Source organism: Diorhabda sublineata, chromosome 8 (genome assembly GCF_026230105.1).
Source record: "Diorhabda sublineata isolate icDioSubl1.1 chromosome 8, icDioSubl1.1, whole genome shotgun sequence".
Lineage (NCBI taxonomy): Eukaryota > Metazoa > Arthropoda > Insecta > Coleoptera > Chrysomelidae > Diorhabda > Diorhabda sublineata.
Genome location: NC_079481.1, coordinates 17,022,049 through 17,048,681, shown reverse-complemented (window position 1 = coordinate 17,048,681; position 26,633 = coordinate 17,022,049). Strand labels below are relative to the sequence as shown.

General features: G+C 30.9%; 4 protein-coding genes across 6 annotated transcripts in view; 2 read left to right on the top strand and 2 right to left on the bottom strand.

The window, feature by feature from the left end:
- Positions 1-368: 368 nt before the first annotated feature.
- LOC130447842 (uncharacterized) lies at positions 369-1,778 on the bottom strand. Its single transcript, XM_056784878.1, has one exon. It carries the CDS (start codon positions 1,093-1,095, stop codon positions 592-594), a length of 504 nt encoding a protein of 167 aa, XP_056640856.1. The 5' UTR covers positions 1,096-1,778; the 3' UTR covers positions 369-591.
- A 7,226-nt stretch (positions 1,779-9,004) lies between these two features.
- Positions 9,005-9,637, top strand: LOC130448261 (uncharacterized). The gene has a single exon (XM_056785545.1). The coding sequence runs from the start codon at positions 9,005-9,007 to the stop codon at positions 9,635-9,637; it is 633 nt and encodes a 210-aa protein (XP_056641523.1).
- Positions 9,638-9,775: 138 nt separating this feature from the next.
- On the top strand, positions 9,776-10,156 carry LOC130448260 (dr1-associated corepressor homolog). Its single transcript, XM_056785544.1, has one exon. It carries the CDS (start codon positions 9,776-9,778, stop codon positions 10,154-10,156), a length of 381 nt encoding a protein of 126 aa, XP_056641522.1.
- A 7,450-nt stretch (positions 10,157-17,606) lies between these two features.
- Positions 17,607-26,633, bottom strand: part of LOC130447951 (vacuole membrane protein 1) — a 45,343-nt gene continuing 36,316 nt past the window's right edge. For all 3 annotated transcript variants that reach the window (XM_056785028.1, XM_056785026.1, XM_056785027.1), the window contains 3 exons: positions 25,585-25,734; positions 21,023-21,185; positions 17,607-18,485 (listed from right to left, as the gene is read on the bottom strand). In XM_056785028.1, the coding sequence (XP_056641006.1) occupies positions 18,057-18,485; positions 21,023-21,185; positions 25,585-25,734 (742 nt within the window). In that variant the 3' untranslated portion in view covers positions 17,607-18,056. The remainder of the gene's footprint in view (positions 18,486-21,022; positions 21,186-25,584; positions 25,735-26,633) is intronic.

Sequence of the window (26,633 nt, the reverse complement as noted above, 5' to 3'; positions counted from 1 at the left end):
AGCCAAGATTCAATTCTGCGCAACGTAGAGAAAGACCTTTCTGCTGTTGCTACACTGACAGGTAGTGTAGCCATAATACATAAAAATTTTCTTATATACATATCGATGTCACAATTTAAAATAAGATCAGAAATCGACTGCGGTATGTCCTGCCATCATACAAAGTTATTATATTAAATTAATTAAATATTGAAGGTATGTAGATACTAAAATCTGTATGATGACAAAATATATAAATAAAATCATTATGTTCAATTAGTGGTCCACCTAAGTCCTTAAACCAGCTCGGGGGGGGTCATGACCCCCTTTCACTAGAGCATTTAACCTGTATAAGTTCAATGTTAAAACTAGTGAAACAACTAAAAAGGTTTATGTAATAAATACTTTATTACAGAACTTAAGAATGATAAGACTTTTTTTCCACTACAATTTACAATTGCCAAATACCTACTTTTAGAAACTTTTATAATTGATTACAAATTTCATGAAAAACAACTAAGTGGAAATACCTTATAATCTAGAGTTGACAAACGTTTTCTATACTCTTCTCTCCGAGGTCCTTTATGATTATATAAATCTATTCATAAGATATTACTCTTCAAACTCCAATATCTCATAATAATCACCAACCCTCACAGCGACACCTTTGTTAGATTTAATTTCCTTGGGCAAATCACTATTATCATTAAATGTTTCTTCACCTTTTAACAATCTTACTCTTTCCTCTATTTGAAATTTAGCATACTCGGCTTTATCGATTTCATTTTCTTTATCCTTTTTTTCTTCTTCAAGACAAGATATAGTTCTATCAGCTGATTGTAGCAAAACTAATGGATTCGGATAAGCAGTTTTCTTGATGTAGAATTCCCCAGTATGAACAATTTTACCTTTCATATAAATATTTTTACCTAACGGAATTAAGGCTTCGTGTTCTGGATATGTTTTAAGTGATTTTAAATTTGTTATTAAGGTATCTAAGTTTTCTTGTTCTTTAGTTAATTCTTGAATATTCTGATCATATTTATTGATATCGTTATTTAGATGATGGAGAAAATCTTCACGCTCTTTAATAACTTCTGAAACACTCTTCAACATTTTTGTATCTTGTTTAATAAACCATTTTGTGTTGGTTATGTTACTACTGTTTTTTGGGACCTAATTGTTAAGAGGTGTTTTCATGCAGCGAATACATAGACGTAGTAATTCTAGACCACTGAATACACAGAACATACCAGGGTATATAATTTCTATATAGAAAAAATGTTCCTAGTTTAGAAAGAAACAGCTTCTGGTCTAAGCATGATGTAAAGACTACAATACAATATGTGCTATTGCGCACCAGCTGGGAAACAGCCAATGAGAATTTATTCCCAAAGAGATGCGCGGAACGAATCGAAAATGAGCACTCGGGAAGAACACACTTTGTAGTCTTTACATTATGGGTTTAAGATGTGGTTGATCTATGGGTCTAAGTTAGAACTATCTTTGTTCCACTGTCACCGCACAATGAACCGAGATAAGGGAGTAATAAAATATAACGGTGGAAAGAGTACGATATAAGAAATTAAAAGGAACTCTTTATAGAGATAGTTCTACCGTAACTTTGTATATTATTTCAATATTGGAACACTAATTTTATTGAAAGTGCAGTCTAGTATTACTTTGTCTATGATCGAATAACTCGCTGATGTCAGTTGTCATCAAATATTCGTTGATAGGTTAGAATATACTGTTGTGGCGGTAATAATTTCGTGAGGCAAAATGGTTAATCAACAAATGTATCCTAACATTTTATTGGTTCAAACAATTGTTCATGATTATTATGAATTATTTAGAAAAAGAAAATTGGCAGCAATCTTTGCATATTTACATATTGAAAATTAAAAAAGGTACTATGAAAAAATATTTGCTGTTGTCCCAATTTTTCGATTGAGAAAAACTGGTGGGTTTGTTGAGAATTTCAGGAAATTGATTAAAGTTTGGTTTATTCAGCCAAAATTAAACCTTAAACAAAAAAATTAAATTACCAGTTGAAAGACACTCAAATGGTACTTATAGTTCATGCAGAAAATTAATAGTAAATTTGAATTAAACTTCAACTAAAACTTTGTTTATGCAGCCAAAATTAAAAATTAAGTTAAACTTGAGAGTTCGCTAACTTTTAACTCCTTAAGTTTGGTTTATCCAGCCAAAATTAGAACTAAATTAAAATTAACATTAAACTTGTTAATTTTTTGGTTTATACAGTAAATTAAGGATTACTATAAATTACTGGTAAACCAATGGAAATTTCCTGTATTGCTCCATTTTGTTATATGAATATGGAAAGCTCCTGACACTGTCTATCAGGGTTCTGTTGTCTAAAGGACATTGCTAACTCTCAGAAATTGCCTTTTCCTTTCAGTTTTTGATATTAGTTTTACAATTAAAACGCCACGGCGGAATCGGCGCAATAACGCGAATATTTCAATAACTAAAGAACAAGGATGTTGTAAACAAAACAATACCACCAATACATACTGACCTAACGCATTCTGTGCTCGCAGCCTCACAAAATTAAGGAATTAAACTAAGAAGTTAACTTTAGTTTAATTCCTTAATTTTAATCATATAATAAAGCTTCATTGTTGAAATTTCATGGAATAAAAACATGTGTTCACATCATGGGTTTCCAGGATGTTTTGTTTAGTAATTTACTAATAAAACAGATTAAAGTTACTAAAAGGCAGATTAAAAATTTGTAAGGAATTTAATTTCAAGTAAATTGTAGATTCAATATTTCAGAGTAATACTAATGGCTAAAAATGAACAAATAATGACGGGAACACATTTGGAATTTTTTGGAAGATTTGGAGTGATGGTCTGAAAATTAACACTGCCATTATTTTCATCTCTAGTCACTTTAGAGGTATTGGAATTGCCTTGTGTGCTTTTGAGCAAACTTTTCAATTATATGTGTATACAAGCATACGAAAATAGAGTATAGGTAGGTCTCATAGGCTATTATAGTTACCTCCAAAGGATTCATGTTTATTGTATCCTTATAAATGATCATCAGAGCCAGGTTGTTGAATCTGTATTGTCGCTTGTTTAAGTAATTATTTACTAATTTCATTGATAAACTTCTTTCGCTAGTGCATGAAGTGACAGGTAGAACACAATGCAAACTCGGAAGTTTTTTTATATTAGGGTGAAACGTAACAGATGAGTCGCACAAAGCTTTGAATGCTGAAGAGGATACTTCTATACCTTTGATACCTACTAAATGATGGAACAGCACTAAAAAGCTGGGTGAGTTCAGTGATGGTTTTGAGAAACCTATTCTTTATTTCACAAATGAGAACGTCTAAAAATGGGATGAGCATATTTATGAATGATGAATATGAGCCTTACAGTCCGAAGACTTTTTATTTGAATATAATTTTGCATTGCATCTTTCACAGCTGCATCAAATATCATATTATTAAATATTTCTTCAGAATGATGGCTTTCGATTAACCTCAACATTCTTGAAGTTCAATATTTGACTTTGAAGATCATCAGATAATATTTTGGTTAAGTCAAGAGTTGTTCGCAAAATGTGAAGAGCGATGATAAAGTCAAATCTGCATATGTGGTCTCAAATAGATATTTCTTAAACCTATGATGGTTAATTAACCTATTTACAATTCTTTCATCATAACGTTGAATACAGTTACATATCCAATAAAGGTGTTTTCCTTATTGTATCTGTACTACATTTATATTCGTGCGTATATGTATCTTGTGCGGAGAGCGCATGATCTCTTGTATTTGTGAAAGAGCTCATGCGTACGACGTGTGCCTTGACAGGCACCAGTTTTATATAAGATGTTCTCATACTTAGGGTTGCCAGGTGATCAAACCTACTACCCGGGCAGACCAGCAAGTTTGGCCGAACACCCTACATAATTGAGGATTTTCTTAACTGGAAATAAAAATAATCAAAAACCTCTTCTCTTCAAGTTAAACAATAGAACAAAGAAAATTTCGTCTCTTTGAGTTACAAAATAAAAATAATTATTCATCTTTTTGGTTCACCGAAACCTGCTTTAAGAGCTCAGTTTCTTTCGAAATGAATTTGTAAAAATCCTTACGTCAAATGTTATAAATTAAATTCTACAACCAACATTTTGGCAACAGTGTCAACATGTAATCTATTGCGTTATGTCCTAGGATAGCAAAGTAATACTGACAACTAGTTAGGAATTCTGAAAAGCAATCTTGACTTATCATTGATTTAAAATAGGCTACCCAAAATGATTGTAAAAATGGCGGCCCAATGTCAATCGAGAGAGGCACATTGTGAATGCCGCGTGGCCAGCGTACTTACGGTAGAGCGCATGACAACTTCGGAAGTTATTGTGTAGGAAGAGCGTAAGTAGTAATGAAATACAATGGCTTCTATATAGTGGTTGTACGGACAATAAAAAATTATTTGATTAATGTACGGTATTAAAAAAACCTGTAAATGTTTATTTAGGGAATAATAGGATTTTAAAGGCCCCAAAAATTACTAATGTCAAAAGCTCTTTTAATGCATTTAATCAAAAAGATTTAGTGGATACGAAAAATGTGTTTTATGTCTAAAGATATGAAGTCAAATTTAATAAATGTAAGTTACAGAAAATAATACGATAATATATAAAGGAAAAATATCTAGAATTATTGATTTTCAAAGTAAAGTAACAACAGTAACGGTCAACAATAATGGCTTATATTTCATGAAAAGTAAGATGAATAGAATAATGATGTTTCTTGGGTTAATATAGCAAATAAGAATACTCGTGTAAATATAAGTGAAAAAGAAAAATGGCACCGTTTGTTAGGCCATGCAAATTTTAAATACTTAGGATGTTTTGTCAAAAACTCAGCTGTTAGTGGTATTCCAATAAACTTGAATCTGAATATATGAAGTGTAAAACGTGTGTTGAAAATAAAATGAGTAATATTTCATTTAAAAATAATAGAGAGAAGGCTAAAGAAATTTTAGAAATTATTCATACTGATGTCTGTGGACCGTTTAAAACTATTGGAGTTCAAAGTGAGAAATATTTCATTTCATTTATTATGATCACAGTGACATTGCTAAAGTATATGAAATGAAATCCAAAGTAGAAGTGTATGACTGTTTGGTTGAGTGAATGAGAGTGAAAATTTGTCTGGAAAAAGGGTTAAATTTTTGAGATGTGGTAATAACACAGAATATTTGAATAGTGAGATTTAAAGTAGATAAAGAAAGTGGCATAGTTATAAATAATTATCCAACCTATGTACACGAATTAAATGAAACAGCAGAACGTTTTAATAGAACTATTTTAAAAATACACCTTATGAAATATTTTTTGCTAAAAAACCCAATGTTTCAAATTTACGCTTATACGGTAGTTGTTTTTGTTACAAAACCGAAACAGAAAAGAAATTCTAAATGGGACAAAAAGGCTGATTTGAGTATTTTAATTGGTTGTGTGAATCTTCAAATGAATCATTTCGTAAATCTGAGCGATCGAAAAAAATTGCACAGAAATTTAATGATTATGTTGTATACAACAGTAGTATCTTTTTGTAGCACAAATGTACCTCTTGCTAAGGCGTTAGAATCAGAAGAAAGGTCATAAATAAAGAAATTGATGTTTTCAATAAAAATGAAACTTTAAAATTAGTCGAAAATATAGATAATAATAAAGTTTTGGATGTAATATAGGTATATTCAATCAAATCTAGTAATACTTATAAAGCTAGTTTAGTTGTAAGAGGCTCTCAACAAACTGATGAAATTAATGTTGTTTATTCACCTGTAGCCAGAATGCAAACTCTAAAAACCTTGTTGTCATATTGTTGTCAAATGGGGCGTTGTTGAACCCTTCTGTGGTATCAGCTACAGATCAAAGCACTTGAAAAGAAGGTAGATAGGAGCAAAACCAATTATTGGGACAACCTATAAGGGTGATATAGGCTCTCCTAGGAAACTTAACCTTAGAAGATTCGCTGAATTTATTAACCTAAGTAAGAATAATTTACGAATACAAACAGGAGTCCTATCGGGGCACTGTCGCCTCAATGGACAACCGAAGATGCTGGATTTAGCAGATAATACGGAACTCCAGAGGACTACACCTGGGAGCGTATGAAATAGAAGACAGCTACAGCCATCCCACATTCAAGACTTTTTAAAAGGAATGGGATTAACGGTTCAGCTAAAACACTGGATTTCCCAGTATCGCAGCAAGAGCGGGAGACACAATAGATCCTTTGGGTCGCAGGGTATGCGACACCCCAATATCTACATACATACATTGGCCCAGGATACGAAGAAAAGGCAAATTCCCGGAGCTGAATATTTTTATTTCTAAAATAACTGTTATTTCATAAAATATCAATATAATTGTATTGTTATTGTTAAGTGGACATGGAACATTAATTTTAATCAGTTCTTTCTTCAATTCATAATCTACATATTTATATGAAACAAAAAACACATTTCGTAATTCAAAAATAATAGGAATGGTTGCAAATACTATGGATCTATGAATATAGAATAAATAACAAATATATATCTAAAAATATGATATAAAAGCGGATAAGAAGAAAGTTTAATAAGTTAAAGGAGTGCTTGTAATGGTTGTGGATCACTATTTTATTTTATTAATTTTTTGTGAAAATAGTTCGGTTTAGTCTCCCATATTTGCCTGACTTCGAATAATTGAGAAAATAATGACCCACTTTGATTCTATTCGAATCAAATTTCAGCTTTTTGTCAAAATACACTTAAGGCGCAATTTCATGCTGTCGTTTGACGTTAAATACGATCACGCGGTACGAATTAACTAAAACGTCATCTGAATCAAAGAATAATTGTGTTCGAGTAGGTGCTCGGATATGTGAAAAATGTTAATAATGCCAAGCAAAAAAGTTGAGCGGTCACGTACCACGTCACAGCATTTGTCACTCTAATTCAGCTTCAGGCATCAGCATAAAAATTGTACCATACCAGATTCGCTTTATCATACAAATTTGAATTTTAATTTTAATAGAAAAAAAAGGAATCGTTACAATGAGGGTTTAAAAATGTTTAACATAAAACATCTTTTTGTAATTAATTGTAAGGTATCAGCATCTGGATTCAAAATGAATAAGTGGTATATAAGTTTTCTCCGTTAATTTGTGATAAATTTTTACAATTGAAGACAATTATTACTAATAATATAAATAATAATTATAATGGTATATTTCATGGTACATTTTATATGAAACATTAAACTCTTTTATACCATTACATTATATTTGATATAAACTATCAAAAATATTGGTTTTACTGTTAAGAAGCGATCTCACCTACAGTAGCTTGGTAGAGACTGTGTGGTCACATGAGAGTAGCCGCCATGTTTAGCCTAAACTCGGCTGATTTAGCATTTGTTTTTCTCATAATATCGCTTATAAAATTGTAATTTATATTCTCAAGTACTCAATCAAAAACTTTTCAAAGGATTAATAGTATTTTTAGCTAAAAAAAAATACGAAATTAATTTATTTTCTGCCGTAGTTTGGGTTAAACATGGCGGACACTCTCATGTGGCCACACAGTCTCTACCAAGCTACTATAATCTCACTTATAGTAACGGCTTGATAAAGACAGTGTGACCAAACGAGAGTGGCCACCATATTTAACCCAAACCCGGCTAATTTACCATTTGTTCTTTTTATAATATCGCTTATAAAATCGTAATTTATATTCTCAAATACTTAATCAAAAACTTTTCAAGGGCTCAATAGTATTTTTAACTGAAAAAATACAAAAATAATTTATTGTGTGTTATAGTTTGGGTTAATAATGTCGGACACTCTCGTGTGGTCACACAGTCTCTACCAAGTGATCGCCATGTTTGACCCAAGCTCGACTAATTTAGAATTTGTTCTTCTTATAAGCACGCTTATAAAATCGTATTTTATATAATCAAATACTTAATCAAAAACTTTTCAAAGAATCAATAATATTTTTACCTAAAAAAATAATTTATTTTGTTTCTTGGTTTTGATTAAACATGGCGACCACTCTCATGTGGCCACACTGTGTCTACCAAGCCACTGTAATCTCACAGTCAAGAAATAGTACTATAAAATATCAATAATAACATTTAACTTTCAACTAACAATGTTTGTTGGATGGATAGTTGAAAAACTTTAATAAAAGAGAAGTTGTTATAAAATAAATATCGTTACACTATCTTATGGTCCATTTAATTTCTCTTAAATCTGTTTCTAAGACAAAACATTCAAAAACTTTTATAAAAATTGGTGTTTTTCGGTTTGTATCACATTTGAAATTCTAAAGGTTGTATGACTGTTTTCCCAAGTTACATATGAAGTAACAGCTGATAACATATAATAAATGTGATGACTTCGCGGAAACGTGGAAGATAATAAAAACTGCATTTCTTTTAATAATTCATTCTTTGTTCTAACGTTGCTTAATAAACATATATTGTAATTGTAATTTTTGTTTTTAAAAATCCAAATTCGAAGTTTTAATATATAATTGGCGCAGTCAGTAGGATCGCACGGGTTTCGGAAGTGAACAGTTTCGCATTGTGCCGGAAGTGAAATACGGGACCTTGGAGTTTTACACCTTAAGTGCGTATTACGAACTTAAAAACTTTCGAAGTTGTGGCAACAGGAGCAGGGAATCAAGAAAAGGAGCAGGAAAGCAGAGCGCTCGAATCGACGAACAATCTGTAAGTGCCTTTTCCTTTTTACCCTTCCAAACCCCTCTGTATAAGGATTTTGGTAAAGATAGCTAAATTTTGTTCATTGCGAATAAATTGCTTATTATAATAATTAATTTTAAATTATTTTCATGAGCGATATTGATGAAATAATTAACGGAATTTCAAATATAGGATTAGATAACAAAAATAATAATCACACTCAACGGAATATTAATAAACAATTCACTAATTCTTTCAAATAAATAAATTCAACTTTAAATATGCCTGAGATGAACTGGGATCTTTTAAAGTCTAGAATTGATAATATTAAACCGTATGACGGTAACAGTAACACGTTAAATAAATTTCTAATTAGGTGTGAAGACCTTATTAATGATTATCGGCAATTTAATGATGCACAATTATCTAAACACATATTCCAATCAGTTCAAGAAAAACTTATAGATAAAGCAGAAATATTAGTAGGTAATCGTGCTGAGTTAACAGATTGGCCGAGATTGAAAGAAGCCCTGATTCAGTGTTTCGCTGATCGTAGAAATATTGACTGTTTACTACAAGAACTCACTAGAATGAAACCATTTAGGAACGAACCATTGATGAACTTTGGAAGTCGAATTCAATTATTAAGAAGTAGTATAGCGCAGAAAATTAGTAATAATCCTAACATAACTAACGCGGAGAAAGTGTGCCAAATAAACCATTATGATAAAACTGCACTTAGTACTTTTATAGCAGGTTGTAGTGGTACCTTAAGAAATAACTTGCATCTTAAAAATCCAGCCTCACTGGAAGATGCAATGGCCTATCTGAACGAATTTGAAAATTTTGAAAAATTATATGGCAATCTAAATGACAATAACCGAGCAACGACGTCCAGATTTAATAGTAATTAGCGACAACCTTATTCACAACCAAGATACTATCCTGAAAACCAAACACAACCCTCTTTCCAACAACCCTATCATCCCGTTGACAATAATAAACCAGTTAATCAATTCCCCAGTCAACCTATTAACATCCAACCTAGACAAATGCCCCCCAGACAATACCCGACGAACAAACAAGTATTTGGACCTCCACAAAACGTTTTCAGACCGAACCAAAAACCCATGCACCAACTTCCTAAACCAACACCTATGTCAACGACTTCAAGAAATTCTTCCACATTATCACAAAGACAAAGATGGCCAAATAATAACAATTACAATCGAAATCAACAATTTCGAAATTCTGGACAGAATTCAAATTTTACTTCCGAAGAGCTATTCACAAACGATTACGACCAATCAGACGAACAACATTACTATCAGAACCAAAATACGGACGATAATGACCAAAATCAAATGTATTATAACTATGACAAGACAGAAAATGAAAATTTTATCCAAACGAGCCAACAAGGAACACCTTAGTAGAAATTAACATTTCAACAGAAAACGCATTACCTTACACAGAAATTAATAATCCCAAATTAAAATTACCTATAGATACCGGTAGTTCACGTTCAATTATTAAACCTGATATTATAGAAAAAACTTATCCAAATTCCGTTAATCGAATCAATGCACAAATTAAGACAGCTTTGGGTAGTCGAGATATTGTATATCAATCAACACTTAGAGCATTTCCTGAATTTCAGAATCCAAACTATTTCATCTCCTTTTTATTATTTGATTTCCACGAATATTTCGATGGTATTATAGGACTAAATGATTTAAGAAATATGAACTTTAATATTGATCTTATAAATAACAAATTAATAGGACCAAATACTGAGATACCTCTCAGATATAAACGGAAAGAAAACTCAAATATATTATTCTCAGTAGAACCACAACAAAAAATTCTAAAGAAGTTACCTGTTTCTATTTTTAATGGAGAAATATTGATAAATGAAGGCAAAATAGGACCATTATATATACCGCAAATTTTGACTGATGCCAGAAACGGATTTGCTCTTGTAGAAATCCAAAACAAAACAGATCAAACAATTTCAGTTAATATTAAAGAACCTTTAGAGGTAGAGTCATTTGAAAAAACTAGTTATGATACCTTTAATGTTAATTCGTTTCTAAATTTAAATAACGAAGACAATAATAAATCAAAAAAACATATCGATATATCACAATTAATTAGGACAAACCATATGAACGCGGAAGAAAAAGCTGAAATCTTAAAGCTTATTCGAAAATTTTCAGACATCTTCTTTAAACCGGGTGATAAATTATCCTTCACGGCAAGGACAAAACACGAAATTAAAACGACCGACGAAATTCCTATACATTGTAAATCGTACAGATATCCCTATATTCATAAACAAGAAATAAATAACCAGATAGATGAAATGCTGGATAAAGGCATAATACGGCCCTCAACTTCACCATGGTCATCCCCTATTTGGATAGTAAATAAAAAAGCAGACCAATCGGGGAAACAAAAATATCGTCTAGTGATCGATTATCGGAAACTCAACGAAAAAACGATCCCAGATCGATATCCGATACCAAATATTAATTCGATTCTCGACAAACTGGGAAGATCAAACTATTTTTCAACTATTGACCTTTGGGCTGGTTTTCATCAAATCCAAATGGACAAAAATTCCATACCAAAAACAGCTTTTACTGTCGATAACGGCCATTATGAGTTTCTAAGAATGCCGTTTGGGTTAAGAAACTCGCCATCCACCTTTCAACGTGTTATGGATGAAATTTTAAAAGATCTCCAAAATAAAGTGTGTATGGTCTATATGGACGACATAATAATATTCAGTACCGGACTTCAAGAACACCTTCAAATTTTAAAACTTGTTTTTTCGAAACTACGCGAAGTCATCACATTTATTATATGTTATCAGCTGTTACTTCATATGTAACTCCCACCAGTTTCAAATACGATAAACCGAATACGATTACAAATGCTATTAAAAAAATCCAAATAAAAGATTATCCTTTATAATAACTGAGATGGAACAATTTCCAGGTATATGTTTATATATGTCCATTTTTAGTTTATCACGAACATATATGTGTTGGGCTCAAGCAAGTGTGGTACAAATTGCTGATATCATGAGTCGGAACCGATTTCATCAGATTAAAAAAGGAATCTTCATATAAAAGACAATTATAAAACTAATCCAAATAATATGGATTGTTTTTTTAAAATAAGGGATTTGATGAAATGAAGTGTGCGTTGATGAACAGATTGTCCCCTCAAGGGAAATCCCAACTTCGGCAGTCTACCCCCAAATCACAAATGGTAATATAAACTTTAATCATCAGGTATACCTCATCGGGAGATAGCATAACCCTGGATATATCTTCTTTGGTAAAAACTTGCGCTTTCTGTGTTCGAAAACCATAATTTTTTTGTTTAAGAAACGACGTTAGCATAAGGAAGTTTCCTATATCCAAATTTTGTTTTATTTTTACTAAACTTTTTACCATCGAATAGCGGGACTATAAAGTATTAGATTTCAAAACCTTACTTAGGTCTGAAAAATACGCCAGAAATACCTCTTCCTTATAAGTTTTGGCCCCTTTCTCCTTACACCATGTAACAAAATGGTCGTATTGCTTCTCATACCTTAGTCTGGATTTGGCAGGTAACAGCTCGGAATTAGCTTCATTTGCAGCCTTCAAAATGGCTTCGGGAAGTTCTTCGTCGGATGAATCCATTGATATTATTGTATCGAATTCGGTTTAATGTGGTTTAATTTAGAAGAAGATTGTACTTATTCGGACTTCCAAGACGTTTTGAACAACTTTGACGTTTTAGTAACAATTACACGCCTGGGTTGTCATAGCAACTGATATCAAACCCGGGTGGTTTGATATAAAATATCTAAAATATAAAAAATATCTTTATTATTTTATATTTTCAAAAAATTAAAAATGCTACAAAAAGCTAGAAAAGGTTTAAATTTTATTTGATGGACTAAATATTTATTTACCTGTAGTAACAATAGTTATAACTTCCGAAGTAAAAAACTATCTAGTAAGGTCAAAATTTGCATAATTTTAATTTCCCGCACAAAACTAAAATGCGTGCGAGAAAGGGGGTTAAAACGGTCATAGAAAAATTAAATTTCATATTTACTAAATATTTATGAATGCCAAAAATATGCTTGCATCTCCATGTAAAGTTTGAGTAAGTTTGTTGTTTTCAATTTTAAGCATGATTTCAAGTTCTCATACATAAGACGAGTTTCAGTTAACTCTTGATAATTTTCATATTTAAAAAATATTATTCGTATATATATGTAAAACCAAAAAGGGAGTTAGAGTTATGAATACTATTTCAAGCGTTAAAAATGATAATGTCGTTCTTCTCCAGGTCATTCAAAGCAAACAACTTGTGTTGTGAACTGAGATTACATTTTTTCTTCTCCAATATTTCCATTTCAACACAAAGACGTTCGTATTGAGAGTACCAGAAGTTTTTAAATTTAGCAATTGAATTTCAAAGGTACCAATGTTAATTTCAAATATCAAAGGAGAAAATTTTAACTCATATCATATAGCATTGAGATGATTTTGGACAAATGCTAAAGTTGCTTTGTTGTTTTAAAATTCCTGAAACCTGTTGATCAATGCTATCCTCATATTTGAAACTATTGTTCTAAAATGGTGCGTATCAATAGAGGAATTATTTTCTTTGCAATGCTTTAACAGGCATGGAAAGTAAAACATTGTGTTCCTTTCAAAATCCTGAGCAAAACTGGATAATTTGTTTTCGAATGTTATTACTTCATCTAACACCAAAAATATTAAGTTAGATGAGACGTAACGTCTACCATTAAATTAAGGGTTTTGAATCCACCGATCTTCTGTTAATTCTGGATAGTAATAGCCCTTCTTATATATAAATGTGTGTATGTATGGATTTGGGATTTCGTATATACTGAGACCCAAAAGATCTATTGTGTCTCCCTTTCTTGCTGTGTTACTGGAAATCCCTATGTTTACATCTAACCCATTAATCCCACTCCTTTTAGAAAGTCTAGAGTGGGATGGCTTCAATTACCAGAGATCTTCGTCTTCTATTTCATACGCTCCCAGGTGTACTGCTCTAGAATTCATTAGTGTTTCACATTTAGAGGGAATTTGGATAAAGGTTTCGTCCTCTGTGCAACAAAATCTTCACGCCGCATTATCTGCTATGTCTAGCGTGTTTGTTGAGGTGACAGTGCGCCGATAGAGCTCCTATTAGTATTCGTAGATTGTTCTTACTTAGGTTGATACATTCAGCAGATCTACTCTGGTTATAGTTTCCTAGAAGAGTCTTTGCCTGTCTCAGCTCTTGTAGGTTGTCTCGACAATTGTTTTGATCCTATCTACTTTCTTTTCTAGTGGTTTTTCCATTGTTCTGTAGCTGACACCACAAAAGGGTTCAGGTCCCATAAAAACCTTGTCATCCCTCACCTTAGAGAGTTTATCAGCTATATCATTTCCCTTCGCTCCGGTGTATCCCGGAATCCATCTGCTTGAAAAATGCTTGTTGCGCTGCCCAGACAAAAATGTTTTAATTTTCGGAAAAAGGGATAGAACACGTCCCTTTTGGATAACTAACGTACCTTGTAATGAAGTAGAACATCTCATACTCATTCTCTATTTCAAATAAGCATTGGTAAGCATTAAGAGCTTTAGCTAATATGGACTCGATAATGGTAATCACTAATTCCATAACAAATTTTTGTGCACAAAGCGGTTCTTGGAGAATGATACAATGGTTAATAAGTATCTCGTATTCATGTTTTCTTTTAAAATAGCAACAAGCTCTTGTCCTACGGTGGTCATACTTTTGACCCCATCTGTTATAATCGACACAATTTCATCGACGGGAATATGGTGGAAATTAATACATATTTTCGATTTACAGAAGAATTTTAATTTATGGAAATATAACGTTTTTCTAACCACTGGCTTAGAGCATAGAAAAAAGGTTGCCGACCTGACTCTGTTTTACCGATACTACCACGGCAAATGCTCTTCTGAGCTGTCTAGCATAATCCCGCCTAGAACAGTTTTTGCAAGACCTACACGATAGGCAGGATTATGAACACCGATTTCGCCCGCAGACACCCAGAAAATTAATTGATCGGGACTTATTACTTTGGACAAGTATAGGCTTGTGGAATGAACTACCAAGGCACGTCTTTATCGAGCACTACTACCTGGCATATCCAAACGGCAGGCACTACTAGAATTAGTGTTAAAGAGTTTACTCACTTGTGCTTGCTTTTTACATAAAAAAAAGCTGTCGTTTGGAGTGTGCCAATGTAGGTCATTTGAATAAATTATAGTAGATTTTACTAAAGTTCTTAAACCTCTATAAGATAAGTATATTAAAAAGCAATACATTTTACGTCTTGTTCTACCCTATACAATACCGTATAGTCTAGTCGCTTTATCAGCGAAAGGGTTAATTTCACAGAAAAATGTAACAGACATTTTTTGTAGATAATTCTACTAGGAACAATTTTTATGATAACCGCTATTGACCTCCGAGCAATAGATCGAGAGATATTTGCGAAAAACTGATTTTCGCATCCTTTATAACTTTTTTAGCTGGTACGATATCGAAGGCGATTTTCCACATCTTCATTCCAACTCTTCAATAAAGGTGTATACAAAAATTCAGCTCACTAGGAATTTTTCCGCAGATTTCTGTGGTTAATTTGTTTTGTACGTTGATAGAGGCAATGTCTAGTTTGGTTAGATTTAAAAGGTCTAAATCCCACGTGATAAGAAAATATTTCGGCTAAGGAATGTGGTGCTATCATAATACAAATACTACTTTGGCTTGAACTGTACAATCTACTGTACTCAGTATACAGGCATGATGTTGAGAGACCAGTAATAAAGAGTAGGTGGTGAAGGCCGCCATAAAGTACAATAAATATTCAAGATTTTTACAAGCACTGCACGATAGTGAAATATTTTCCATAGACAATGATCAAACTGCAGTGCGAAGAAGGTTGACACAATTAGAACCACATCTGGTTTGCTTTCAACATCAAATCAACGGAAACAGCAATACTGAAATGGTAGGTCACGTTTGGTCGTTTTGGTCTTAGAAAGTATATAGACGTCCAGGCGAGCGATACACCCAATGGAACATTATTGGAACAGTAAAATATATGGTAGAGGAGAAGAAGAATTTGTTACTAAAACATAATAGAAGTAGGATTATGTAGATCTATAACTGGAAGCTTAAACGAATTTCATTAAGACAGACAAAATCAAGATGTTAAGTTAAAACACACATTATGCGTTTATTTTGGATCGCAGTGTTTTTAGATATTGTAATCAAGTACTTTTTAAATAGATTGCTAGAAATTAAATTATATATCATCCCAAATTATTTAACGTATCAGTGTTTTGAATTAGACCAAATATCCAACGTCCTAACTAAGTTTGAAGTATTAACAAGGGAACACGCACTACATATATATGAGCAGAAAACGAAATATATGGTAATGAAAGAAAATTTATAAAGAGAAACAAGAAATTTATCAAAAAAAGTGGAGAATGGAAAAGAATACTATTTACAGGAGGTAACCCAATTGGAATATATGGGGATAACAATTACAATTGAAAAAAGAATGGAAAGGGAAGCAAGCCAAGCAATGTTAATTTCCAAATTATTATTAATATCAGAGAAAACTAGAGTTAATAAAAAACATATTCAACCAACAGTGCTTTACTGAAAAGAGTAAAAAATTAGTGATAAGGAAGAAGAGGTGAAGATAAATATAGGAAAGTTTGGAACGAATTGGAAAGAAGTCTTTACCAGCTAGATTATGAGCGTTTCCATAGTGGGATTGTGGCAAGCCAAAGTGTTTTTTAAAATATATAACAAAATCATAACATAACAAATTAATAACTAATTAATGTAGGTAATTTTTATTATTATTAACTTTCATACATATACTTATATTGTACTTTAACATAATTTTAATCCCAGACTAAGGATACATAAATATTTGAAAGTTCGGAAATATATTAAAGTTAGTACACTTTGGTGCTTAAATTTGCCACTATCCCATTACAGCAACGGCATGACTTCGTAAAAGTTCATATTAGATCAGGACCGCTTATGTGTGATTAAGGTGGAAATTTGGTATGTACGTCATCACAATAATATTATCCAGTTACAATAACTATACTTATCTATTTCATTAGATTCTCACAAACAATTGATTGCAGCTAAGTTGTCTACCCACTACACCATACAATACCACAACCATACTAGGACCATGAAAAACAAGAATATGCGCACTGAAACGGATTGACGGCATCATATATCTGTATATCTCACGTGATTCTTGTATGACACTATTAAAGCTTTTTTGTAAATAATTTAAATAATGTAAATAATAGTGGGCGGACACTTATCAACAATATAAAAAATAATTAGTTGAAATCCAGAATATACCAGCATGAATATGGTTATCTAGAACATAAAAAATATATTCAATTATAAAAATTCTTTTCATGACTTTTTCATTGTTCTTCTGTTTTTAACAACGATGTTCTCATTTGTTTTCGTTATATAGTTTGTCTTAGATACAGTGTGTCCTAATTCATTTATATAAACATGTATAGATATTTATATTGTTACACTATCTGATTATTGTTTCACTTCTAATTTCACAATTTTTTGTTTCCTTCTTTATCTACATCAATGTTTGAATTATAGTTGGCTTTATAAACAACTCTTAGAAAGTTTTATTTTGAGCCCTCAACCCGCAGCACCATTCGAAAAGAGTTTGTATTTCGTTTGTTTTGGGATAAGATTCAAGCAATCTATATTTGTTTTTGTAAGATTTGATTCAACTATAACATAAATAAATCAACATAAATTTCTAGATTGTTTATTAACCAAATTTAATTTTGAAAAATCCTGCATTTCAAATTATAAAGGTATAAAAGGAATTATTAATATAAAGTTCAGGGTGGAATCATAAATAATATAAGGATTTGTCCATTTAAATGACTCAAGTCATTTAAGCATACTCAAATATGAATGTTTTAATTAAAAGAGTTTTAATATTAAAAACAAAATTTTTATCTATATTTTATTAATTTTTGCCAGCTAGTGAGAAGCCAATTCGTTTGAAATTTGAGTAGACTTTTTATAGATTTTGGGTTAATGTTTTTATTTTATATTTATTGATATTTTTTTAAGATCCCCTGTTTCTATATCAATTTAAACATAATGAACATAAAATTTGAAAATAATCACCATTACCAATACAAATGTTTTGACTTTTTTAATAACATTTCATGATCATTAATTTTTATATATTCAATTTTTACTAGCTTTAATATTCTTTTTTTTGTGTATTCTTTTATGATAAGATTGCGCGAATGAATTCACTATAGAAATAACAAAATATAATACCATTGCAATGACAAATTTTTCAAAAATAGAGCCTAATACGTTGCCGCCACCTTCTGAAATATTTTTGGCTGAGTTTTTATGTAATTTTTGTTTTTGTCCATCTAAAAAGGACTTAAATGGTACTTGTAACTTTGTTCCTACAAAAGGAACTAATTTGAGCCAATCTAAGGCTGTTTCTATCAAGGTTTCGTTGAATGCTATTATCACAAACATTTTTTGGATGTGCATCTTTATCACAGCTTTTCCTATAAGGGTAGCTCCGAAGAATGTCCAGAATGGTACTAAGAAATGTCCGCAAGTTATACCAGCCAAATCGAACAGGGGATTTGGAATCTGAAAAATGAAAAATTTAGTTTGCAACAAAATTTTTAAATCCATACTGTTTAAAAATAATGCCATAGAATTTTCGGATGGAGCACATTTTAATGCAAAAAGTTCAGTTGCAAAAATACCACGGTAATTCAAAAACGAATAAAAAACATGTGTGAGGCTGTATGAAAAATAAAAATATCTTAATAAGACTCAATTAAATTTAAAATAGTATTTGATATCATTCTGGTGAAAATTACTTTTATTTGTGTAGTAATAAGGAAGTAAAAAGACTTTAAATTATGAGGACTGACATCGGTTAATTGATATTTTCTTTCCATTTTTGTTAACAATTAATAGAAATTCGATTTCGAAAACTTAAATTTTTAATAGTTATAGACGAATTTTTCATAACAAGTCAATGCGAGGATCCATAAATAAAGAGAAACTCAACAAAAATTTAATTAATTAATTAATTACATTTCCATTTTATTTGACAAAATAATTTGTATAATTTTGATATAATCTATAAATTTAAATATTAAAATTCGAGACTAGGAATTATATTAGAAGCAACAAAGTCGAGATAACAGTGACATTGTTAAAAATATACAATAAAAAAAATTGAACGATTTAAAGAAATGATAAGTAAGAAATATGGAAGATCAGAAGAGAATTATGCATAAAATTTGGAAAATAAAGATAAATTGTGAAACAAAATATTTTGAAAGAAAATGAAGAATTTAAAGAGATAAGGAATTAAAAGGAAAAATAAAAATATTAATATTAACAGGATTGAATTCAAGAAAAAAGAAGAAAAGAGAACTTAAAAAAAGGATATTTAGAGTAGAGAGAGAGAGAGAGAGAGAGAAATTCATTATTGTCTAAAAATTCTTACAATTTGTAGACAAAAGCTTGTAAAAAATAAAGAGCCAACATAAAAATAACTGAATAAAGATGCAAATGAAATGAAATTTTAATATACAGAAGAAATCCACAATAAATAACAAAATTATAGGTAATAGTGATAGGCAATAATTAGTACATAAGTTCATAGCCAAAATTAAAGCAGTATGCAGCATGCCAAGAATTAAATATTATTATTAGAAAGAAGTCGTTCACAGAGTAGAAGGCACTTTTCAGTAAATATGCCCTCAAATTATTGCAAAATGAGGGAAAAGATTATATCGATTTGATTTCAATTGGCAAGTGATTGTGCATTTTTTTGCATTGCAAAATATTGAGCCCTTAACTAATTCTGAACGTGGAGTCGGTAGATAAAGGTAGTGCTCGCGTTCCTAAGGGGATAGCCGTGCAACGACCTTTCAGTTAGTATTTTTCATCCTTCAAAGAAGTCCCGGCAGTGAACCCTGCTATTTAGTCCGAGTAATATCTAACAGCTCTCTTTTGTAGTTTGAAGAACCGCTAGAATTGAGTCTCACAACACGTAAAAAAATTAAAATTTTAATATATTTGGAAATAAGATTGGAGAATGCAAAAGGAAAATAAACAATACAGGAGTGATATTAGGTTAGGTTAGATTAGGACAACAGAAGAATTTATAGAGAAATAACAAAACAATGCAAATGAATATGAAGAAAAAATTAGAAAAATTGTGCCAAAACTTTCAAAACTATAGTGATATGTTGAATATGTACTTTACATCTTGGAAATACTTATTGCAAATCTAATGGGAATATTCAAAAGATGCATCACAAAAGATTTATTTAATATAATATAGTCCAGATTCATTTTTTCATCTTAAGTTGTCATATCTCAATTATAAGTTTCACCCAAATTGTTTGGGTCTTTTTTATCATTGATAGTTTTGTCGTTTCTATGTATGTGAACAATTTATAAAAATTCTATTTTCCGTGTATTTCATTACCTTTAGCGTAATATAAATATTCCATTCGTTTTCCATTATGTAGATGATTACATTACTGCCGTACCAAAAATCATAAATAAAAAATTCAATTCTTATCATAAAAAACTTAAATTCGTAATAAAAATGGAAGAAAATAATAAAATTAATTATGAATATTGATTAATTAACAACAAATTAACAATAACATTAAAACAAAATAAAAATATTATAATCTTATAATGATCGTGATGCTGTTTACATAGGACAGACATCTCAGTATTTATAAATTAGATTAAAAAGACATCAATACCATAAAACTAATTAAACTGCATTAACAAATCTTGAAATAACAAAAAAAACATATTTAATTAAAAAATTCACAAATTTTTGAAACGGAATTAACATATATAAGAAGGAGAAAGCTGACAATGATAAAAAAGATCTAAACAATTTGAGTAAAATTTATTTTTGAAATGTAAGAATTAAGCAAAAATTTGATTCGTTAAAACAGGTTTGTATTTTGATTTTATTTTATATATATTCATGTTATAAGTGATCTATTGATCGAAATACTTAATCACGCCAAATGTAAATGTCAAATCATATTTTGATAAAGACCGAAATAGGTGGAAATGTTAATTTTTACCTATTTTTTAAACTTTAATTTTTATATGAGGTTAATTAGATAACTTACACTAGCACACGCTAATATCCCCAGAAATCCTACTTTTTGCACTATTTCCTCAATGAACAATTTTCCTTTTTCCATCAAAGTTAATTCGTCTCTATTATTTTTCCGTTTCTTTTCCAATTCCTCAAATGCCTTAAGGTCTTCATCATCATCATCAGGATCTATTCTAAAAATGAATATTACCAAAATAGTTGGACATAAACATGAAAATAATTTGATGTTCTTGTTTTTGAACGCATCGTCTTTAACTAAAACTCAATTTTTGGCTCTATTTTTTAATCTCTAAAATTTTCACGTTACGACCTATAAAAAATATACTTCGTATTTAAACAACATGGAATTTTTATACTTAATGAAGTAAATTTGTTTCCATTGAAACAAGTGTAGCTAAAAATACTTAAGCAGATATTTCTTACAGGACATTTAATACTCTAGAAAAAATATCTGAATGCTTTTTTCCATAAAATCTACCGTTTAAAAAAAAATTCGTAAAAATATAAGGCAATTACACAAACATCTAAACACAATCACGTATTAATCTATAACCTCTCTCGGTTGATAAACTTGAAATTATCATTTTCTTATTTACTCTTTATATGTGACTTTACCATCTTAAAGCACTAACGATCCGACTTTGAGGATGGGCAAGCTTTAAGTGGTGAGACAGCTACATTTACTTCTTACCAAAACACACTGTGAATGTTTGAAGTTCAAGGAGGAAACTATGAAGCTAAAAATGAAGGAGAAACTGTTAATATTTTCACTAAAGACGTTGGAGCTGCTTTATATAATTGCAATATTTCTTATAGAAATTCTGTTCGACTAATATCAGTTATACCAGAAGTCCTGGGAGTTAACACCAGTGCTTTAAATTTGAACAAAACGTCATTCAATGAGTACCGATCGAAATTAGAAGAGAAGCTGGTGAACGAATAAAACGAGAATTTGACTGTATTGAAGTTGGTAATGCATTAAGATGGAAAATTGATATCTGATGACTTTTCTTTTGCGAAAAGATAGACAAAGTAACAATTATGCTTAAAAGTAGTACCATAGAAAAAATATTAAGTGTATCAGTGTTACCAGATTACCAGATGGGTAAGTACACACAAGTAAGGCACATGCAATTTTCAAATGCGGTTCAAGGACGGAAATTACTGATAATATCAAAGTAGTTTGTTGCGATACAACTAACTCAAGTCTGGTTTGTCGAAGTGGAACGGCGATCACTTTGGAGACCTTGCAGACATCACATTTACGAGCTAATTTTGAATTTGGGCCAAATGTTCCATTGTCAAAGAAGTTCCAGAAAAATTGAGGTACTTTCGATAAAACCAAATAAAAGAAAGAACTAGATACACAACTGAAAAAAAAATCTATTAGATATTTGTTTATTCATAGTTTAACTATGCGCCTTTTTGGTTTACGGTGCCTCGTGTAGCACTTTCTCCAAATTAGATTTACAATTTTTAAAAGTTGTTTATTAATACAGAACGATTGATAAAAATTTTCGGAAGTTGTTTTACATAGATTTAAAAATCACTTATGGTATTTAAATTCTGAAATAGCGGCTCTTATATTTTTTATCCAAAAATATCATATAACATAAGATTCAGAATTTGATTTATTCAAAGGGTATATTATTAATACAGATGGCAAAGTTAAAAATTTTGAAAACAAGAATATTGTTTTTTCTATTAATTGGAATTCGTTGAAATTTTTCAATACATTTCATACTAATAAAGATTTTTTAGAAACTAAACACGTGGATTAAAAATTATTCAAATGGTCTAGGAATTATGAACAATCTGCAGGCAGTAAATGAAGTAGACGAAGAGCTGTTCATTTAACATAAGTTTATATTAATAGATTAACTACTCAAAAAGATCAAAAATAATATTAGTTTCCAGTTGTAAGTGAATACAGAGCCAAATATCCCACTGCAACTAAAAAATGTTTGACAAAAAATTGTAGGAATGAAAAAAGTACTAAAATATTTTGATATCATCATTTATAAGCAAAAATACTAGGTGTGGCTATTAAATAACGAGACTGGTTACGAAAAAGGGTTCTATTATCAAAATGATTCTCCTCTCTTCTCGACACACCTTTCCATACGTCTTTTATATGACAAATATTATGTTTTTATCATGGGTGATCATAAAAAACAAGAAAATGAAGCAACTAGAAAAAGCATTTCACTGAAAACTGAAGAGCAATTGATTAGATATTGGTGAACGTCTATCTCAAATTAACACAGCATTGAATTTGGTAACTTTAACAATAAGGACAATCCTTAAGAATAAAGAAAAAAACTGTCATCGGCAAGTGCAACTACTTCAAGCTCTGTAACTAGAATTACCCATTCTAGAAATAACATTATAGAAGAAATGGAAAAACGACTGTCTATATGGATTGACGACGAAATTGAACACAATATGCCGTTAAGCCAATCTTTCATAATGTAAAGAGCTAGATGAATTTTTAATTACATTCAGGCTGATGCAAGTGACATTTCAATTAAAACCACTATTAGTTTACTACCCCAAAATTTCAAGAGCGATGAAAGGCATATCTAAATCAACATAGCCTGTAATTTGACAGTCTAATAAAAAAATCATGGATAACTATGAAAATTTTCCAGGATTGGCTCACTGAACATTTCTGCCCGTCTGTTAAACCTTATTATGAAATTAAACAACTTGAACAAATTGAACCAACAAATTTATCAGACTTAACAACATGCATTCAAGCCGAAGTCGTTTTCTTGCCGCCTAACACAACTGTCTTAATCCAACCAATGTACCAATTTCAATTTCAACATCAATTTAAGGCTTATTAATTGCGGCGTACATTTAAGCAAATATTTGAAAAAAGAGACGGAGAAGAGAAGTATACAATAAGAAAATTTTGAAAAACTACAATATCGTGAATGCTGTAGAAAACATAAACCTTTCTTGGAATGAGGTATCGGAAAGATCTTTGAAAGGAGTATGGAAAAACATTTAGCCAGATTTAAGTAAGAGCGAAGACATTGGACAATCTGTCGATATGAATGAAATAGTGGAATTAGCGAAACAAACCGGTTTAGATGAGGTAAATGTGGAAATCGTGGAAGAAATAGTTCGAGAAACATTAGCTGGGTTTTCTAATGATGAGCTCAAGAAATTAACTGAGCAAAAAGAAACCAAAAATATTGATAGTAGTGATTTTGAAGAAGATCACTAAGAACGTTCGTTGGTGTTAGTAAAAAGGAGTTTGACTACTATAACTGAAATTATGGAACAATTTGTTGAAAATGACAAATTTTGACAGAAGTTCAAAAGCAAGCCGAGGTGTTTTAGATGCTTTATCCACTTATCAAAAACTTCTAATAGAATGCGAGCTATCTATGTACCGGGTGTCCCAATAAGAATGGCTCTCGGCCCTCTCGTACCTAACCTAACCTAACCATTTACATTTAAGCGAACATTCTGTTTAAAAAATTTAGCAATTTTGATATTTTAGTTTTTCCACTGCGAATAGATTCAATAACAGACGACAAATGAATGTATATTGTAAATGAAACTGCAAAATGTCTCTATTCTTTTCAAAGATTTGAGAAAAATTGATTTTCTCTAATAATTAATCTAACAACTTTGGTGGCACAACCGCTAATCCGTCACGCTTTTTATAAATGTCTCAGAAAACGTTTATACAGAATATTACTATGCCATCTGTGAATTGTAGACAGTGCCTTTATATAGCAGTTCAATTCATCAGTATCGTCTTATACTTCCCAAAGGAGCAAAGGGCACCTGTCGGGTGTTTCAGCAGCTGTGGTAAAATGATGAGGTCGCTATCCTCATTCGTCGTTTTGTGGGTTCCGTCTAATTTACTTAATGATGGTTCTCCATTTTCTTCCGTTTTTGGCTATTTCCGTAGCCTCTTTCCATATTTATCTGTTGCAATTCTTTGTCGATAGTTCTTCTCCATATTCGTACAGGACAATCTTCCTTCTGACTGTTGTATTATAATTAAATACTTGTCGTGTTATGTTCGTTGCCGGTTTCCGTAGTTTATCTCTTCTTCTATCTGGACAAAAAATGTACAAATAACTCGTAGGTACCCGTCGATAGAAATTTGAATTTTCTGGAACATCTTTCTATTATATGTCCAAGTTTTTGCCCCATATTAACAAAACAGATTTTACAAAGCACTTCAATTAACTACCACTAAATGGTCGATTGTTTAGTGGATTTATCTTGTGATCCATGTATTGTCATCATAATTAAACAAGCAAATGGCACATCCATAAATTAATTGATAAAATAATTAATTAAAATAAATTAAGGTAGACACATAAACTGTTTAGTTAACCCATCACCAAAGTACTTGCCGAACTATTATCTGAATGAAATAATATGATAAAAGTGCGTTTGTGATTTTTAGTTCTCCAACAGTTTATCAATTTAAATAACCGAAAATCACTATATAAAATAATACCATATTTTTCCAATAATAATAATTTGTATGAAGTAAGTTACTAAAAGTAGATTCAAAGGATATATGATTAAAATACTTACCCAGAAAGCCTTGCCGCTCTTGCCATGAAATATGGTGGTAATTCTCCCAAAGCAGTTCCTGCTCCCCAACACATCGCTTCCAATCGAACTTTAGACATTATACTAAGAAAAGTGATTGATGCCATTTTTCCATTATTGGGGCAAATTATCCTTGAAAATAAATTATAATGAAATAACGTCTTGAGTTACTTCCTAATTTAATATGTAAATAATAGAATCAATAATGTAGAAATATGGATTAATTGATAAGAAGGAAACGATTCTATATTGGCTTATTCAGTTCCTATTGGCAAAATTTATAAAATTTTGATTTTTACTCAAAATATGTTTGTAAAGCGGTCACTATTTTTTTTATTAAAAAATAAAACGAAACCAATCATTTCTATTTTATTTGTTCCCATATTTTTGATACAAAAAAATATATTTTATTGTTAAATAAGAAGTAAATATCACTATGCTGTAGTAGTATTTACTACAATTACACTGGTCGACAAGATTTTTGTAACACTGACGAGAGCTTAATTTTTAAAATGGAAATACCCGTCCAATAATAGAAAAAAATATTTATTAAATCCTAACACGTACTACATTAACAGGTTGGTCATTTTATAAAGTGACGGTTAATATCGGTAAATTTTATGACCGAAAAAATACCTGAACTGTATTATTCAGAATAATAAACATAAAAATAACATTAACAATAACATTCTGTTGATTTTCATAGTAAGTGGTTCTCCATTCATAGTGCAAAAAGTAATTATAGAGACGAAAATGTCGAGTCAAACGCGCCGCAGTTGCAAACATTTTGCTATATTTGTGGAGAATTTATGGTGAAATCGCAAGTCATTTTCCAAAAATGTGATAAAAGCCCATTTCAAATATTTTGGTACTTTAATTGGAGACCAAGACAAGCAGTGTGCCTCCCACGCGTGTTGAGTTAGTTGTAGCGTCTCATTGGTGCAGTGGATGTATGGGAAGAAAAAAAGTATGCCTTTTGAAATTACAATGGTAACGTGGAAACCTACTAACCATTTTGACGACTGCTGAAG

What these genes read in the sequence shown, in the direction of transcription:
- LOC130447842 (XM_056784878.1), bottom strand. Translation starts at nt 1,095, where the DNA reads ATGTTGAAGAGTGTTTCAGAAGTTATTAAAGAGCGTGAAGATTTTCTC.
- LOC130448261 (XM_056785545.1), top strand. Translation starts at nt 9,005, where the DNA reads ATGCCTGAGATGAACTGGGATCTTTTAAAGTCTAGAATTGATAATATT.
- LOC130448260 (XM_056785544.1), top strand. Translation starts at nt 9,776, where the DNA reads ATGCCCCCCAGACAATACCCGACGAACAAACAAGTATTTGGACCTCCA.